This window comes from Aspergillus foveolatus (assembly GCF_047715535.1).
Source record: "Aspergillus foveolatus strain CBS 279.81 unplaced genomic scaffold BDW70scaffold_14, whole genome shotgun sequence".
NCBI classification, from domain to species: Eukaryota; Fungi; Ascomycota; class Eurotiomycetes; order Eurotiales; family Aspergillaceae; genus Aspergillus; species Aspergillus foveolatus.
In genome coordinates this window covers 530,473-547,125 of record NW_027396078.1, presented here as the reverse complement: position 1 = coordinate 547,125, position 16,653 = coordinate 530,473, and the positions used below count along the sequence as shown (strand labels likewise).

Here is a 16,653-nt window from a genome sequence, read left to right as displayed (position 1 = left end):
AACGGGCCGCTGCCCTCAGAAGACCTGGCCAGGGAAGTGCCAGATGCTTCTTCCGCTCATTTCCAACATATATTGTCCATAGTTGCTGCTTCAAACCTGTATCTAGCTAGTTTTTAGGCAGTTCTGTTTAGGTAGCACGTCCAGATGCCCCCTGGGAGGCCGCAGATCACGTGGGCCCCATGATCCGCCGAGTGACGTTAAATAATAAAACGAAACGAAACGAAACGAAACATAACTCTCCAAGGAGGGTTAGCCCTTTTTGCTGAGTGGGAAGTTCAATATGTGCTTACTGTATAGAACGTAAACTGTGCTAGAGCAGCAGGAGAGGGTAAGAAGAAGATAGTCTGCCTCCAGTCTGTGGTAGCTCTGCGTATGCATGTGCATATTGCAAACTGACTACAGTCACGAATAAGAGAAGCAATTGCTGTTGAAGATTGGCATAGTGCAACCTACCCAGACTACGCAGTTAAGAGATAACAGCGATATCAGCATATATATACTGAGCTGAGTGATGTCTCAGTCGAGAAGCTTACGTAGCTAAAGGTGGGTGGGGTTATATGTCGATGCGACTCTATAGGGTCAAGTATACGTCTTTGATATACGGAGTAATCAGAGTGCACCTGACTCTCTAAACCATTTTATTAGACGAACAAGCGACGGTATTATGTGTATGTATAGTCGGTTAACTATAGCTAACACTAAACTCTGTTCCCTTCACAATGCCCTTTTGACTCCCCGTTTCTCCCCCTCCACCGTCATGGCCGGAACTAGGCGGACTATCTTGCCGTGTCAACGGGTACATTCGATCGACACTATTGCGCCTGGTCCCCCAACCGGCAGAAACACTGCTCTGCGTGTTCCCCTGGCTATTTCTGAGAGAGAAGTATCGATCCTTCGTCCTTGCCGAGAGTGATTTGTTCCGCGGCGTGGATTCGAGCGGGTATGACGCACGGGCGGAGGAGTGGATGTCGAAGATACGGCGGAAGAGGGAGCGGATCATGGGGATGTTAGCGCATGTTATCAGGACGAACATCTGAGATTTTGTTAGTGGATAGTAAGGCTAGGATTTGGGATATGGTTGCTCTTACTTCAGCACTAAAGGTTGGCGAGAGGGTGACAATGAGTTAGCTGCCCTGGTCTTATCCGTAAGGGATGAAGGGGGGATATACGTGTTCCATATTGTGATTGGGGACCATGATTCTAGACACATCGTGTCAGTAGGGTTAAGCCATAGGTTCCATTGAGGAAATAAATACTTGTCAGATTATCATGCCCTGTCAGGTTCCGGAGCTGCCACGCTTTAATACTGGTGATAACACATCCAAACACACCGACCCCAAAAAGCAGCATGAGACCGATCTTGCGGCGTAAAGGCATCTGCAGGTTATAAAGACAGTACGCTGGGAGGAGGCCGAGGATTATATCGGTAAAGGCATTAAATGCTGTCCATGGTCAGACCGGCCCTTTCTTCGAAAAGAAGGATATCAACGTACAAGCCTGGGCGAGGCCAATACCCAACTGTGTTTCTGGTGCCATGCAGTGTTTTGGAGGGATCGTCTTATCCCAGATAGATTCGGTTGGGGTACAGAAGGCGAGGACGGCAACTACTGCCGAGAGAGAAAGACCTGTCGTGATGAAGAGGAGGATCCATAGAATCGTCGAGAGCGTCCTTGTCATTGAGACGCCCAGCAGACGGTGGAAAAACAGAACGATCGAGAGTTTGCCGAACGCAACGCTGAGAATGCTTGGGTTGGGCGCGAGAGTGAGGTATTTCAACGCATTGACTCGGTCGTCTGGGGATTGGATATCGTAGAGGTCCACTCCGAGGCCGTAGTGGATTGCAGTGGAGGCGAGAGAGGCTGAGGTTATTGCTAGGCACTTTGCAGAGTCAGCTCAATCTTTATTTCTTCTGCTGAAGCTCGTTCGTTCGACCGACTGGGCCGCATACCCAGCAGAGAATCATCACATAGTCATCCCATCCTGGAGTTCGTTGCTGGAAAAACCGCACGTACATCCGGGTGAAGACTGTAATGGTGGCGATTCCTCCTAGAATCCATGTCACACTGAGATTCGTCTTCTGAGCCGCATTCAAGGTCATGGTGGCAGCGCTGCCCAACCTTTGATCAAACACATGAGCCTGCAAGTGATGGGATAGCAGGGGATATCTGAATGGGAAAAAATTTCCCGCTAAGAACCAAGGACCCTGAAGCCTGCAGACATAATCGGTTTCTAACCGACCTCTATTTTCGCCCCCGCAAGCTATAATGGGTCTGATATAGGCATAATATGGTCTGATCCAGTCGGAATACGTGCGTATCGACTAAGGAATCGTTCGGATTGCTTCTCCACCGACTACTATGGGGCGGGCCGTGCCTGCGACTTTCTCATTGGCATTAATCCCTGTCTATATATCATTAGTATGCGCTGTATTAATGGCTATGCTGACGCAGTGGAGTGTAATTTCGCTTTCGGTACAACATTAATGAACCAATTGACTTTGTTGGAGACTTGGGTTAATCACCAAAGATTAGCGAGCCTGGCATATAAACTGTACCTGTTTCCTTGGTGCCCGCGGCTCCTCCTCATCCAACAACGGAGCTCCAATCGTAATCATGGGTCTCTCACTGGGCAACGATCTCTGGATCCTGCTTGTCTCGTTACTTGTGGCCATTGTCACTTCATTGGTCGTAGCACTCGCTCCGTATACCTGGGCCAGCTTGCGACCGAAGAACTTCCCCCCAGGACCAAAGCCACTGCCATTGATAGGAAATCTGAATCTGATTCCTCCGTCGAAAGCATTCTTACTGTCAGTCAGCTCTCATCTACTTGTAGTCTGGCTTGCGACTAACGGCATGTACACAGATTCCACCAATGGACAAAGAAGTACGGTCCCATCATCGGACTCAAATTCGGCCCAACAAACGTCGTGGTCCTTAATAACTGGAAAGACGTTCAAGAGTGAGTATAATAGTTCATTATGCACTAAGAAATATATAAAAATAAAATATAATAAATATTCTTGGCTCATCATTCCGTCCAAGACTCCTCGAGAAACGCGGCCACATCTACTCCTCCCGCCCAGACAATTACATCGCCAACGAGCTCATCTGCAAAAATCACACCCATATCCTCTTCGCCCCCTATGGCGACGGCTGGAAAGCTCTGCGCAAAGCGGCCCAGGGCCTCTTCACCCCCCGCGAACTCGCCGGCGTCCTCCCCATCCAAGAAGCCGAAGCCACCCAGACGGCATTCGACCTAATCCGTTCCCCAGAGCGGTACTACGAACACATTCAGCGATACACAACAGCTGTTATACTCGCCTCAGTCTTTGGTCAGCGCGGCGCAGATTTCAATTCACCGAACGTACAGGCTCTCTACGACGTCCAGAATCGATTTACTGCGCTCCTGGAACCGGGCGCCGCACCGCCAGTCGACGGGATCACGTTCCTGCGGCATATTCCTGAGTTCCTGGCGCCGTGGAAGCGTAGAGCGAAGGAGATTCGACGAGACCAGCGTGCGTTGTATTTTCGGCTTTATAATGCGACAAAAGAGCGGATGGCTAAGGGGATTAGGACGGGGTGCTTTATGGAGAAGCTCATTGATGATCAGATAAAGAACGGATTGGACGATGAGCATACGACGTATCTTGGTGGAATCCTCATGGAGGCGGGCTCTGATACGACTTCGTCGACGCTTCTGTCGTTCCTGCTGGCTGTGCTTGAGAATCCGGGTGCATTGAAGCGCGCTCAAGATGATGTCGATCGCGTTGTTGGGACAGAGAGGTCCCCTACCATGAATGACTTGGAGAATCTGCCGTATATTGAGGCTTGTATGCATGAGGTAGGTGCTTCAAGCTTTCAGATGGCATACATATATGCCCTGCTAACAATCACCCGTCAGATCCTTCGCTGGAGACCTGTCGCAGCTGGCGGAATCCCACACATGCTCACCCAAACAGACACATATAAGGACTACAATTTCCCTGCAGGCACAATATTCTTTGCAAACACCTGGGCAATCCACCATGACGAGACCGAGTACTCCAATCCCGCCATTTTCAACCCGGACCGCTGGCTCGACGGGAACAAATACGGCACAAAAGACAACAACAGCACGCTTGACTCGACCGCACAGCGCAAAACGTCCTATGGCTGGGGTGCAGGGCGGCGGATCTGCTCAGGCCAGAAATTGGCCGAGGCCTCGTTAAAGATCAATATTGCGAAGCTGGTCTGGGCGTTTGATTTTGAGCGGGTTAAAGGTGAGGAAAACGTTGATGTTTCCGTGGACACCGGGTATGAGGGCGGGTTTCTGGTTTGTCCGAAGAAATTTCCGATCAGGATTACGCCGAGGAGTGAAGGGCGTGCGGCTGTTATAGAGAAGGAGTTTGAGCGGTTGAGGGGGTTTTATGAGAAGTTGGCTGCGTAGAGTTGGACATGGGAGATGTTTTAGCAGCTTTAGTATGACTCAGGGTGTATTTAAGATGAAATATAACGACCACATTTTCTAGAAGCTACCTTTTGTGTCCCGGAGATCAAGAAAAGTCTCGATAAATTATATGGGTTGCGGGCAAAATATATAGCATTTATATACTATGCCTCTTGGCTTAGTAGTGTGTATAACGATACTCCAGATCAATAAAGATATTAAAGAGCTCTATAAATTCTAACAAGAAAGCGCATCTTAGATACCTGAATATTACTATGATTTTCCCTACCTAATTACGTTTACGTTTGATGCAGCCATGAATTTGTAATGTAAAGCATAAACGACATCGGGCCCATAAACAAGAACAACCAGATATATAGACTTGGTCGCACCTTCTTCGTACCTGTCCTTCCTTCCAATGACCCAACCCACGCTGCGTTTGCTTGGACAAGATAATATAGCCTCCAACCTTAACTACTACGCCCTCTCGAATTATACTACTCTTACCCCATGTCGCCTTCTTGAACCATGACTTCTTATCCTCGTAACATTAGGTGTTGACTGATAATAAACAGCAACCAGCCGAGGGCTCATCTACTGTTTGAACGCATTCAATGAGTTGCTAAAGTATGGCTGAGCGGACGGACGCCCTACTCCCCACACCGTGCGGTCGTATGTGCTAGATCCAGCGTTAGAGGGCATCAGAGCCTTCTTAGTGTAGGTGCAAGTCAGAGTTCGACGATAGGCCTCGGTCCGGTAGCTAAGGTGGAATATCAGCCAGGTTCATGACCGGGTAGAAAGCCTGCCAGAAATCAGCAATTAGTGGCTACAAGTTGCGGGCATGAGGGACTGAGATACCGAAGAATCCAGATCCAGCCAGTCTGTTGCTGCCAGCTCTCGAGCATACTGGAGCCAGAGTTGAGAATGGCGCTGGTAGTGATGTCCAGCTCAGCAGTTGGAGCTGGAATTGGCACTGGTTGGTCGCTCCATGCCTCATAGGGCCTATTCTCCGCCTCCTTTTCCGTTCCCAATGAAGCGCGAGCACTTCGACTTCGAATCTGTGATACCTGCCGCTGAGCCTCCAGTCGCACTTCGTCCAGGATTAAGCCGTAGCGGGCGTTCGGGTTGGGAGAGGTGCAGCGAACCAGCGCCACCTCGGAGATAGGATCTGCTTCTCTCGGCCAGTTCGAACAAGGTCTCGTGAGATGCATGGATCAGGCCGCCGCTGTCCTCAACGTTTTGATGCGCATTCCGTTGGATCTCCCATACATACACAACTGCAAGTGCGCAGAACAGAACGTACTGGGTTCACCAGAAAGAGTGGGACAGCTCATGGTCATCAAGAATCGTACCTATCAACTCGAGAGCATTCCTTGCGGCAGACAAGCACTCAAATATTTTGGTCCGGGATGCCGGGTCATTGTCAAAAGTGTGCCTCCCATCGCCCAGCAGAAACGGACGCGTTGCATGAATGAGTGCATGGCAATAAGCCAGACGCAGGGCCGTGGCCTCGCGCCGGAAACCCGGAATGAGGGTTGATGGCTTGCCGGTGCCCAGGTGGGGAGGGAGCTCCGCACGCCACTCTCGCAGTTCACGCACGGGACATTGGCGGCGGCTGCATGATCGGTTTGATGTTTATAGTACATCTCGGTCGAGGTTCGTCCGATGAGTTGGGCGATTCTGTCATGCACGTTAGTTGAACCTCTCCCTACGCCCTCCAAATTGGGTGAGAGTGCACTTTGCATGGTGTATCAAAGACCAGACATGACACTCTTCCCTCGCATCAGAGGTCAAGAGTCCCTCTGGCCCCATGTTCTCATCGTTAACCAAATCTGGAAACTCCTGGTCGATTCCCTCATCATGCATGAGCCGCGGCCGCCCAAGAACCACGCTGATATATTTGTCAACTGTGTACGCGGTCCAGAAGACGCGCTTCGCACACTGCTGCTCGATATAGTCCGCCTGTCCGCCAAGAGCACTGTGCTTGCGATTGAGCTTGAAGCATCGAAGGCCTGCAATTGCTAGGATGGCCAGGATGCTTGCTGTACGGGCGTTTCCCAGCGAGTGGGCGATACAGCGGCCCTGCTCTCTGTTTCGCAGCATTCTGGCTAACCACTGTTCTACTGTCTGGCGATGAAACATGCGGTATGTAACCACGCACGTATCAAAATAGAAGGACAGCCTCTCCCGGGATGTCCCGTCGTCCGGCAGCACATCTGCCTCGGCGCTGGAATTGCCCTGATAAAACGGTTGGTCTCCTGCGGACGCAAAAAACTGGTTTTGTTGAATGTCGTGATATCCATGGGCAATATATTGCCCTCTTTGCGCGGAGAGCTTACTCGTGGCTCGATGCAGAAAGCTGAGGCCTGATGTAAGGTCAAAGTACTGGCCTTCGATCACCAGCTCAGATGTTGCGCGAGACTCTGTGGCGTTCGTCTGGGAATTGGGAGTCAGTTCTCGCCTACTATCTGTGCTTCGTTCTAGATGACTCTGTGTGTGTGGTGGAGGACTAGGCGGACGTCCGCGGGCGTATCGACTGGCATAGCTGCAACTCAACCTTCGTCTGGAGCATATATTGCACGGCAGAGTGCCCGAGCAGCGGATCTTCTTTGCTTTGCACGAATCACGGGCGCGACTGACTTTGGGGTCCTTCCTCCGGTTCTGAACGGAGAGCAAGCTGAACTATGAGAATCTGACATGGAAGGGATAGTTATCAATCACGGTGAAGCTACCCGTTGGAAAGCGCATACTTTAAAGGATGATTACCCAAAGACGACGGAATTATAGCCTGCTTATGTATGTGCAGCAGGGAAAGCCGACATTGACCTCGGCCTAGTCTCCGCTTAATGCCGCTAGGGCACTGCAATGGGGGATCTTCCGATCAACTAGGCAAAACAGGCTGAGTTCTATAAAGCTACTGACTGAAAGTATATACACTGGCTAAAGGAACATAACGCTCTAGGCAACCTTGGCCAGTGCAGCAGCACCGACTGCGGCGTGGATCTCCTGCTCAGCACCAGCCTCCAGCGGACGCAGCGGAGATCGAACGGTGACGTGTGAAAGAATCCCTCGGGCCACCAATGCGTGTTTCAAAGCAACGGTTCCTTCCATGTGCGATCCGCGATGATAGACGCTCTTCGTCACCGGGAGAAGCCGGTCGTGGATAGCCCTGGCCCTTCTGTAGTCTTTGGCTTTGCCCGCCTCAATTAACTCAATCAGCGGCTCCGGTGAAATATTCCCATACCCAACCGAAAACCCGTCAACATCAAAGGTAGTATGTAGCAGATACTCATCGTGGCAGCTCAGAATCTGCAGGTCAGGCCGCTCGCGTCGGATTATGGGGATTTCTGTGTCCCAGCGCCGCATATTCCGAACCCCGTTTTCGTTGCAAACACACCCGGTTGCGCATTGATATCGAGCATCGTCTGCAAGCTATACGTGGCCTTGGTGTGTCTGGATACTGGAAGAGAATCAACGGGAGATTGCTGACCTCGTAGACGCGGCGGTACCGATCCTGGGGTGCTCCGTCCTGGTATCCAAACCGCAGCCAGCCGTGAGAGGGATACACGAGGCCGGCTTTCGCCCCAGCAGCTTTGGCGCGCTGCGCCTCCAGTGCCGCCACCTCGGTTCCTTCGCCGGTGATGCCAGCAATGAGGGGGGTTTTGTCGTCGAGTGACTTGACAAATGCCTTGATCACTGCGACTTGCTCCTCGGCAGTCAGAAAGGTGCCCTCCCCTGCGTGGCTTAGTACAACGAGCCCTTTGACTCCATTGATACTACTGAGCCAGCTTCCCAGCCGTTGGATAGCGTCGTAGTCGATCTCACCGGTAGGAGTGAACGGTGTGATGGGGGCAGGCGTCAACCCGTGCATATCGAAGCCGACCATGATGACAGGGTATGAAGAATGGGAACAGGTCGAAGAAAGCAATTCAAATGAAAAGATAGAATGGAAAGTCGGTCATTAACTCTAATGGGGATGAAATCTCAGAACTTACTAAGCGGTCGTTGCTTCATATATGTTTACGCTGGTGAGCTCTGGCCGGGTCATTTAGTGCAAGAAACAGCATTGATACCCGGAGAACGCGGAAACACAAGGGAAAGACGGCTAGTGCTTCTTCCATGCTATACGGGTGTAGACAGCTGCAGTCTTGGGACCTACGTCCTCGGCAGTTCTGCGCTATTCGGATACCCCGGATACCCCGGATTCCCGGATTTGCGGATTCATCGGACACCCTCCGCGCCGTGAGAGCCCGGCCGAGATAGAAGCCAACATCTCTAAGAGATCGAAAACAGCGTCGCTTCTTGCTGTCATCCAGCTCCACGAGTCCTAAGCGGAGTTGGCACTCTTTTGAGCTTGGCTACTGACTCCGTTCGCTTATATTCTGCCCTTCCCCATGTGGTGTAGCAGTCCTATAGATACACGTCTATGGGTTGTACGTCTACACCCCAAAATGCCGTCCGGTACTGCTTCGAATATGAAAAGCGTCTCTCCGGAGAAGGAGCTGACGATGCACGTGGAACACTCCGCGCACGGGTTGTCTCCTGGAGATGAAGAGTTCCTCGCCAACTTCCCGGACGAAGAGAAGAAAAGAGTGTTACGGAAGGTATATGCTGGCACGTTGTTCTTATTTACTTATATGACAGAAGTGAAGCTAACTATGAATGTACAGGTAGATGTATGAGTCCACTTTCGATTAGGCGAGGTGTTCACAATAGAGGCACAGTGGCGGCTTCTACCTATGTTGGTAGTTTTGTATCTGTTCGCGTACATCGACAAGACAAACATTGGTAAAGACAAGCAGACTGGTTAACCTATATGGATCTGATATTTTAGGAAATGGTACCTCCCCGGAGAAATGCAAACGCGCCTCGCCATACTCTACACCTCCGCTGCATCCGGAGGCGCCTTCTCCGGTCTGCTTGCGTTCGCTATTGCCAAAATGAGCGGTCTTGCTGGCTATGAGGGCTGGCGATGGGTACGTGTTCAGCTCCCGTAGGTATTCTACGGACTATAGTAATCCGAGTGCAGACTTTCATAATCGGAGGCCTAGCCACGATTTTTCTCGCAATCTGTCCTTCTTCCTCATCCTTGACTCCCCCTCGCTGTCGTCCAGCTGGCTCACCCCCTCTGAGATACGCTTCCTCGAACTCCGTCAACTAGCCAACAGCGTCCAAAGTCCGCACAACAGAAAAAGCGTTAACTGGTCAGCCATCAGTAGCGTCTTAACCGATTGGAAAATCTACCTCCTCATCCTTGGAAGCTGGTCCAATGCGGTCCCCAACTACGCGATGAAATTCAACATGCCGCAGATTATCGCCGGCATGGGGTTTATCTCGACCAGGGCCCAGCTACTCACCATCCCGCCCTATGTACTCGGTGCTTTCTCAGCTTTTGCATTTTCCATCTTTGCGGACAGATACACCTGGCGTATGCCGTTCATTGTCGTGCCTCAGTTGGCACAAGTCGTTGCCTTTAGCATACTTTATACACATGCGGCCAATATTGAAGAAAACATAGCGTTGTGTTATTTCGGCGTTTGCTTAGCCTGCTTCGGGTATCATCCATCCATCCTATTCTTACAAGCTAATCTACTAACACTTCCGACTGGCAGCATGTACCCCATCCTCCCCGGCGTCAACGCCTGGAACATCTCCAACACACCGCACCTGGCCAAACGGGCCGTGGCTATTGGATACCTGATCTGCGTGGGGAATGTGGGCGGGCTCATCGGCAGCTTTATCTACAAGCAGGACGAAGCTCCGCTGTATGTGACCGGGTACGGAAACTCATTCGCCTTTGCCGCGGCGGGAATCATTGCGTGTCTTGTTCTTGAGTTTGCCCTCTTTAGGTTGAATCGAAGCAAGGAGCGGTGTGAAGATGAGGTTAGAGAGCGGTACACTGATAGTGAGCTGCAGGAGATGGGGGATAGAAGTCCACTGTTCAGATATACGCTGTAATGCAAAATAAAAAGGTTAGCCACATATGTCCATTACACCTCTTGTCTTATCTATCAGAGTGTCATGAGTTGTAAGGCCAGCAAGCAAATACAGTACATTCCAAACTAAAAGGAAGAGGGTGACATACTGTGCATATGGCCCAGCTCTCATTGTCCATCCCTGCACTGGGCTTGTAGTTCATTCCAGACACGAACAACAGGCGCGAGGCCCATTGACTTTCCTTCCTGAAATGCGACTGTTAGGCAATTAAAAATTCTTTTAAGGTTTATACTTCCAGGCTTCAGCACCGCACGTGTCGGCCACACCCGGCATCCGGCGGGTGTCACCCGACAATAGCTTAGGATAACGAATCCATGTTGTTGGATATATCAATCTGCATCTCTGTCCAATGTTCCGCCTCCGAAGTGGTTTCCTGCAGTCTCCGACGCGACCTTGATGTGTCCCGTGTGTGTTCTGGGTACACTTTCTGCCCGTGCCCTTCCAGAGGCCATTGAATGCTACGACGACGGATGGGCGTGCTTAGGCGGTTTTATCCCCTGTCAGTCTCTTGGATCATGTTATATGTTGGATTACTGTATATGAATGTGTATGTGTGTCACGTAATGTAGGGAAGTAGTCTAGGGAGTGTGAGGAACGATATTTATTTTGCCTTGTGGTGTGGCAATTCGATGCCTGGATGCTCATAAGGGCAGAAAGCTAATCTTAGTGCTTATGCCACTTAGGGAGTGCAGAAACATTTTACGTTAAACGGCTTGTTCGATCCGGTCACTTCGGTAGCTAGCCTACGCGTGGTATTGCCGCCTGGCGTGAGAGGTAATTTGGGACAGGTTTTTGAGTCTCGGATAGATCTGACAGCTCTGGAGTCCACCAGGAGTGCGCGGAAGCTTGCGGGTGTTATATTCAGATGCACCACACATAGCTAGCTGTGTATAGACTCGTTAACCCTACCCACCCGACCTGCCAAGACATGAGTTAAGTTGTACTAGTATCAAGAATGGGAATAGGCATGTACTTGCCATTTCACTGTAAAAGAACTTTGGAGTCCCAAAATTTCTACTAGTTTTGCTAGATGTGTCGTGCTGACAATCTGAGTGGCATCATAATCTGCCATCGAATCATAATGGCTTATTGACTGGTCTTGATCGTTGGTTTCGAGCAGTGTGAAGTGGTTGTTTGCTCCTACCTCACATTTGTAGGAGGGTAGAATCTGAATTGGCTGAGACCCCTTTCTAAGAAGGTCTGTTGGACGACTAATGAACTGAATATGATTATGTCGGGTTTCGGTGCTTAGAAGGCCTCGAAGGAAGATATACTGATCTTTCGGGTACGCTACCTACGGTCCGGAGGGTACACCCCAGAAGCAAAATGTGTAGCGTTTAACCCATTCTTGTCTATAACCATGGAGTGTTATTGGCAACAAGTTATTATATTAGAACAAACCTCTTTCTGATGGCCACGTCAACGCGGCTGACCTGGAAGAACAAACCAAGTCTCAGTCATGAACACCATCCCTCCTCTCTCCTCCAAAAGCACCAGATTAGAATATTTATCATGAACCATCAATAGAGCAAGGTCCAGAACTGATACACTCGGTAAAGAAGTCAACAAGCTGCTCTTCATACTTTCCATTCAGTGAGATCATTCCCTCTGTTGTCCGTGACAGGTGACCGCAGGAATTCGAACGGTCTACACCACTCTTACTACCTTCCTCGTAGTAGATGAGCTTATTCGAATCCCTGGTTTGAAATTATGAAGGAGCCGAAACTGGGATCATTCCAGATGCGTTAAAGTGCTCACCGGATCTATTCGCGGTTGCGTCGTTCATCTTCGTGTCTTTCGTCAACCCTGATACAAGTCGGACTCCAGTCATCCATATAGTCTGCCATCCTCTCCCATTCCAGCGCAAGTAGGAAGTGGTCGATCCCAGCGTCTCTTACCATTATGCCGAACAGGGCCTCAATATATTTCCATATCGGCTCCGAGGAATTCAACCATCAACCGGAAACGCCGCATCGTTCCCAACATTATCACTCCTGACACTCGTCCCCCCAAGACACCAGCAAGTGCCAGGAGTCTGGCCGCCCGTTCCCTCAACATTAAACGTCGCACCCACGTGAGTTAATTCTTGAAAATAATTCATCGTATTACATAACCCGAGACAATCTTCAAAGGATGTTAAAACGACCGACGCGAGTGTTTTCTTGCCATCTCCACCGAAGTCCGAATCGCAGTAGATGCGGTATTTCTTGGAGCCCAGCGATTGTGTGACGATCGTGTTGTTTGCGGAAGGGCAGGGGGAGGTAGGGGCGGAGGAGCTTGACGAGTTGCACGAATCGCACGAATTGGATGAATTGGATGAATTGGATGAATTGGAGTTGCTAGAAGAGGAGTCAGCTGGAGTTATTGTAGGATTGTGTACGGATCCTGGTCTGAGACGTACCCTGTGCTTGTTGTGGCGTTTTTTGGGAGATCTGAGTCTGAGGCCGGTGATTGTGATGTGGATGCTGTATCAGAATCTTCTTATGGATTAATACCATCGCTTCATCTCTACCACACTACTAGAAGGCCTAACCTACCATCTTTTGACAAACCAACCCCTAACCCAGCCGCTAACCCTACAATGACAACCAGCGCCGCGCCAAGCACAACCCAATACCAGAGCATTCTCTTCCGCGGCACCGGTGGCGGTATTTGTTTCTGCAGGTGAGGATGATTTGGGTCTGTAACCTCTAACCGGTTACAGACCCATGGACCATGGACTGCGGGTAGCTGTACCCCATTATGAAATTATTTTTATAACTACTCCGAGTACCTTCAAACACGGGTGGATTTTAGGCTTAGCTCATCCGCCGCGGGTTCACGATGGGTTGTCAAAATAAGCCACCTACGGGTCAGACAAATAAATTTAACCAATTCAGATAATCATGCAAATCTCTGCTAGATAGAGGTGATCTGCATGGACATAATATACAGTATACGAGTACATAAATATATACTATCTATTGTGAGGTTGCAATTCAAATACAGTAATTTACCTATCTAGTCTCTTGCGGCCAGCCAATGAATTCTAAGACCATTGGATTATTCATCGGCGTAATCAGACAGTTCCTGGCGTGCTAGGGAGGGTTGGGGCGGTTTTCACGGGACAGGGAAGTCTACTGCCGCAATACCTGTCTGTTTTGCTTGTCTGTACAAGAATTCAAGTGCTTATTGCCAGCTGCCTTAATGCCATCCGTAATGCTTGGCTATAAAAGAATGCAACTGCCTGATTGCCTAACCAAAGTGCTGCTCATCTTTGCGCTCGAACCAGTGCTTAATCGGCTAAGTGACGTGAGTATCATTACTCTGAGAGTAGTTCTTGATATGCAACCCTAGGCCCACACATTTTCCAGTGGCTTGGTGCTTAGTAGGCGCTACTCCGCCACTGAGGAGCTTGCCTCATTGTATCTTCTATCTGTTACAGAGTTTGTCAGCCGCCGAATAGAGGCTCGCCCCAAACACGATACATGGAGTGAGAAAAGGCATCCGCTCCTTAGTAGGTTACCTGCGTGGAGCCGGTACAGTATCAGCTGCTCTTCTACCAATCTTGCTAGTTACAGGCGCATTGATTTGTGAACAAGGAACGTCGGCTTAGACAAGGTATTTCTTTTATCTGTTCTAGGTATAATATATTTATTCATGTAATGCGGAACCGCAGGCGAAGCTGCGGCTGATGCTAACCGACCCGACGATCTATTATGCCCCGGTTATTTCTATTTCTGAGACCGGAAACTGATATTCCATCAGAGACGGAGTAGCCTATACCGCCATAGACAGAACAATTGTGCTCGGAATAATTTCCTGCATTACCCACGCACGTGTTGAGGGCGCTTAGAGGATGCGTCGACGAACTAGATAGCGCTGGGAGCCTCAACAGAACAGTATAGATTTTTTTCTTTACAGTGGCTGAGTGACAATACCAAAGTCCTTGATGGAGCTTTAGTGTAATTCACTTGAAACTTCAACGATGGTTTTGGTCCCTGGTCCCCGCCCGTTAACCGATTTTTTGGCGCCAATAACCCTCAGCCCCAGCTGCAGGGGCAGAGACCCTGTTTAATGAGTCAAGAATAGCCTATCGGAGCTCTTGAGCAAGATCTTGATGGAGCAAGCTCGGCGGTTGCACACCTGCCATATACAGAGTACATATACCCCTAACCGCCCACCAAATCTGCTTTACTTTTCTGTCTCCTCGCCCATTTCTTATCTCCACACGCACATACATACGTATGCCCAATTGACAAGATGAATATGACCCAGGTTCCAACGAGGGTAGACGACTCCTTCAAGGAGACCGTGCCGATTCGGCATACGCAGCCTGGATTAGAGACTGTATACCCCCAAATGCACGTGGCGGGGCGAGCATACTCCCAACTGGACCAAAAAGGTCACTATGATCAAACCATGGCTTGTTTTCCCGTATGGCACCTACTTGGAGTGTATAGTTGGCTCGTCCGTGATATAGCTTTGGTTTAACAAGTCAAGCTATGCTACTTGTAGATCCACGAATGTGCGGCTGTCTGGATGCTCAAGGGCACCTAAACAAGCTGAACTTGTAACGGGCTGGATACCTATGCGCTAGTATAGGCCAGGCCACTTGACTAAAGAGGTACAAGACAACTGATCATTCTGATCAATTGCATCTAGCGCCCTATATAGCAGCGAAGGCCATACCTGAGCCCTTATTCTGGGATTTATCCCATAACAGAACTTATTGGGAAAATATAAAATCCCGGAAATTATGGAATCCTGGAAATAAAAAATCTGGGAAAATATAAGATCCTTTCCGATGTAATAAGATGGTTTAGTTACAGGTAATAATTGGCTATTAGGGAGAAATGACCTTGCGCAGCTCTAAGGCAGATTTTACCGCACCTTAGCTTCATGGACCCTCGCAAGTTATGTTCTACGAAACGGATTGTTATCAGCTAGGTACATGCATTTGTTAAACAGCTTACGCTCAAAGTTCCCTCGACTAAGACCATTTGTCAAGTCTGGAGCCAATGGCTCCCTTCAAACACACCGACTTACAATCGCTTGGATATGCGCCTTGTCTGTGGAGGCAGCAGCGGCTAGGGTCATGCTGGACAAGATCCACAATGCCCTGCCCCAGCCCTCAACTGACATGAATGCCTACGTCCTTGGTGAACTCAATGGTTATTTCATTGCCATTGCCTGCCTACCGATTGGTGTCTATGGAACAGTATCTGCCGCCGCTGCTGTGTCCCACATGTGTTCAACATTTGCTCGCATTGACGTTGGGATAATGGTAGGAATCGGAGGAGGGGTCCCTGGCACAAGTAATGACATTCGACTGGGCGACGTTGTGGTTAGCAAGCCAGTTGGGAAGTATAGTGGAGTGATACAATATGATTTTGGCAATGCAGTTCAAGGCGGGCATTTCGAGCCAACAGGCAGCCTGAACAAACTATTACAGATTCTTTTGACACATATGGCTCAACTGGAGGCAAAGCGATTGACGGAAAGGGAAGATCTTATCTTGACCAATGTGGAAATGGTCCTGGAAGAGAACCCTGATGAGAAGGGCAGTTTTGCTCCCCCAGATCAGCAGACTGGTTTTCTATTTTCCTCTTCCTATCATCATGCCGGCAACCAGAACGACTGTGCAAACTGTGATAGAGAATATTTGATTCGCCGGCAGCCGCGTGGTACCAGGGCACCGTTTATCCACTTTGGGTTGATTGCTTCGGGAGACCAGGTGATAAAAGATTCAGGCACGCGGGACCGTCTAGCCTAGAGCTTGAGATCCTCTGTTTTGAGATGGAAGCAGCTGGTATTATGGATACGCTCCCGACACTTGTGATACGAGGGATATGCAACTATCGCGACTTCTCACAAGCAGAAACGATGGCAAGGGTACGCAGCCTTAACCGCAGCTGTCTATGCAAGACTATTGCTGTCGACTGTGCCTATTGATATCACTACGACCGCGCGGTCAGAACATGGTTAGTGAAGGATAACAATGTTTGATCTCGAGGATGACTGCTCGTGGAGTACGCTGATTTTCCTCCAGCTTACACGGTGGAAGACCAACGCTGCCTTCAAGATCTACTTCTAAGCCATCCAGCTGACGAACTAAGACGCATTGAAGCCACGAAAGGCGGATTACTTGACGACTCATTTCGATCGATTTTGGATAGCTTTGAATATCAAAATTGGTACAAAATCCCAGGAAGTCAATTCGCTTTGGATAAAGGGAGATGCAGGGAATGG

The 16,653-nt window shown here is 49.7% G+C and overlaps 7 protein-coding genes across 7 annotated transcripts; 3 read left to right on the top strand and 4 right to left on the bottom strand.

Moving 5' to 3' along the window:
- Positions 1-156: 156 nt before the first annotated feature.
- BDW70DRAFT_133259 (uncharacterized protein) lies at positions 157-455 on the bottom strand. The gene is made up of 2 exons (XM_073736295.1): positions 291-455; positions 157-237 (listed from the first exon to the last, which is right to left on the bottom strand). The coding sequence occupies exons 1-2, from the start codon at positions 382-384 to the stop codon at positions 167-169; spliced, it is 165 nt and encodes a 54-aa protein (XP_073597731.1). The 5' UTR covers positions 385-455; the 3' UTR covers positions 157-166.
- A 201-nt stretch (positions 456-656) lies between these two features.
- Positions 657-2,175, bottom strand: BDW70DRAFT_133256 (uncharacterized protein). Its single transcript, XM_073736294.1, has 6 exons — positions 1,949-2,175; positions 1,494-1,878; positions 1,257-1,442; positions 1,170-1,200; positions 1,089-1,095; positions 657-1,033 (listed from the first exon to the last, which is right to left on the bottom strand). Exons 1-6 carry the CDS (start codon positions 2,096-2,098, stop codon positions 683-685), a joined length of 1,110 nt encoding a protein of 369 aa, XP_073597730.1. The 5' UTR covers positions 2,099-2,175; the 3' UTR covers positions 657-682.
- A 420-nt stretch (positions 2,176-2,595) lies between these two features.
- On the top strand, positions 2,596-4,515 carry BDW70DRAFT_133254 (cytochrome P450). Its single transcript, XM_073736293.1, has 4 exons — positions 2,596-2,806; positions 2,863-2,958; positions 3,042-3,840; positions 3,901-4,515. Exons 1-4 carry the CDS (start codon positions 2,613-2,615, stop codon positions 4,423-4,425), a joined length of 1,614 nt encoding a protein of 537 aa, XP_073597729.1. The 5' UTR covers positions 2,596-2,612; the 3' UTR covers positions 4,426-4,515.
- A 1,602-nt stretch (positions 4,516-6,117) lies between these two features.
- Positions 6,118-6,968, bottom strand: BDW70DRAFT_158526 (fungal specific transcription factor domain-containing protein; the record flags this gene model as incomplete). The annotated part of the gene is made up of 2 exons (XM_073740534.1): positions 6,118-6,861; positions 6,915-6,968. 2 exons carry the CDS (start codon positions 6,966-6,968, stop codon positions 6,118-6,120), a joined length of 798 nt encoding a protein of 265 aa, XP_073597728.1.
- Positions 6,969-7,383: 415 nt separating this feature from the next.
- BDW70DRAFT_158525 (dihydrodipicolinate synthase family protein) lies at positions 7,384-8,311 on the bottom strand (the record flags this gene model as incomplete). The annotated part of the gene is made up of 2 exons (XM_073740533.1): positions 7,384-7,857; positions 7,916-8,311. The coding sequence occupies 2 exons, from the start codon at positions 8,309-8,311 to the stop codon at positions 7,384-7,386; spliced, it is 870 nt and encodes a 289-aa protein (XP_073597727.1).
- Positions 8,312-8,876: 565 nt separating this feature from the next.
- Positions 8,877-10,383, top strand: BDW70DRAFT_166692 (putative MFS transporter; the record flags this gene model as incomplete). The annotated part of the gene is made up of 4 exons (XM_073742060.1): positions 8,877-9,029; positions 9,100-9,101; positions 9,260-9,418; positions 9,477-10,383. The coding sequence occupies 4 exons, from the start codon at positions 8,877-8,879 to the stop codon at positions 10,381-10,383; spliced, it is 1,221 nt and encodes a 406-aa protein (XP_073597726.1).
- A 4,937-nt stretch (positions 10,384-15,320) lies between these two features.
- Positions 15,321-16,390, top strand: BDW70DRAFT_149098 (nucleoside phosphorylase domain-containing protein; the record flags this gene model as incomplete). Its single annotated transcript, XM_073738957.1, has 4 exons — positions 15,321-15,351; positions 15,420-16,138; positions 16,178-16,213; positions 16,250-16,390. The coding sequence occupies 4 exons, from the start codon at positions 15,321-15,323 to the stop codon at positions 16,388-16,390; spliced, it is 927 nt and encodes a 308-aa protein (XP_073597725.1).
- Between the last annotated feature and the right edge of the window lie 263 nt (positions 16,391-16,653).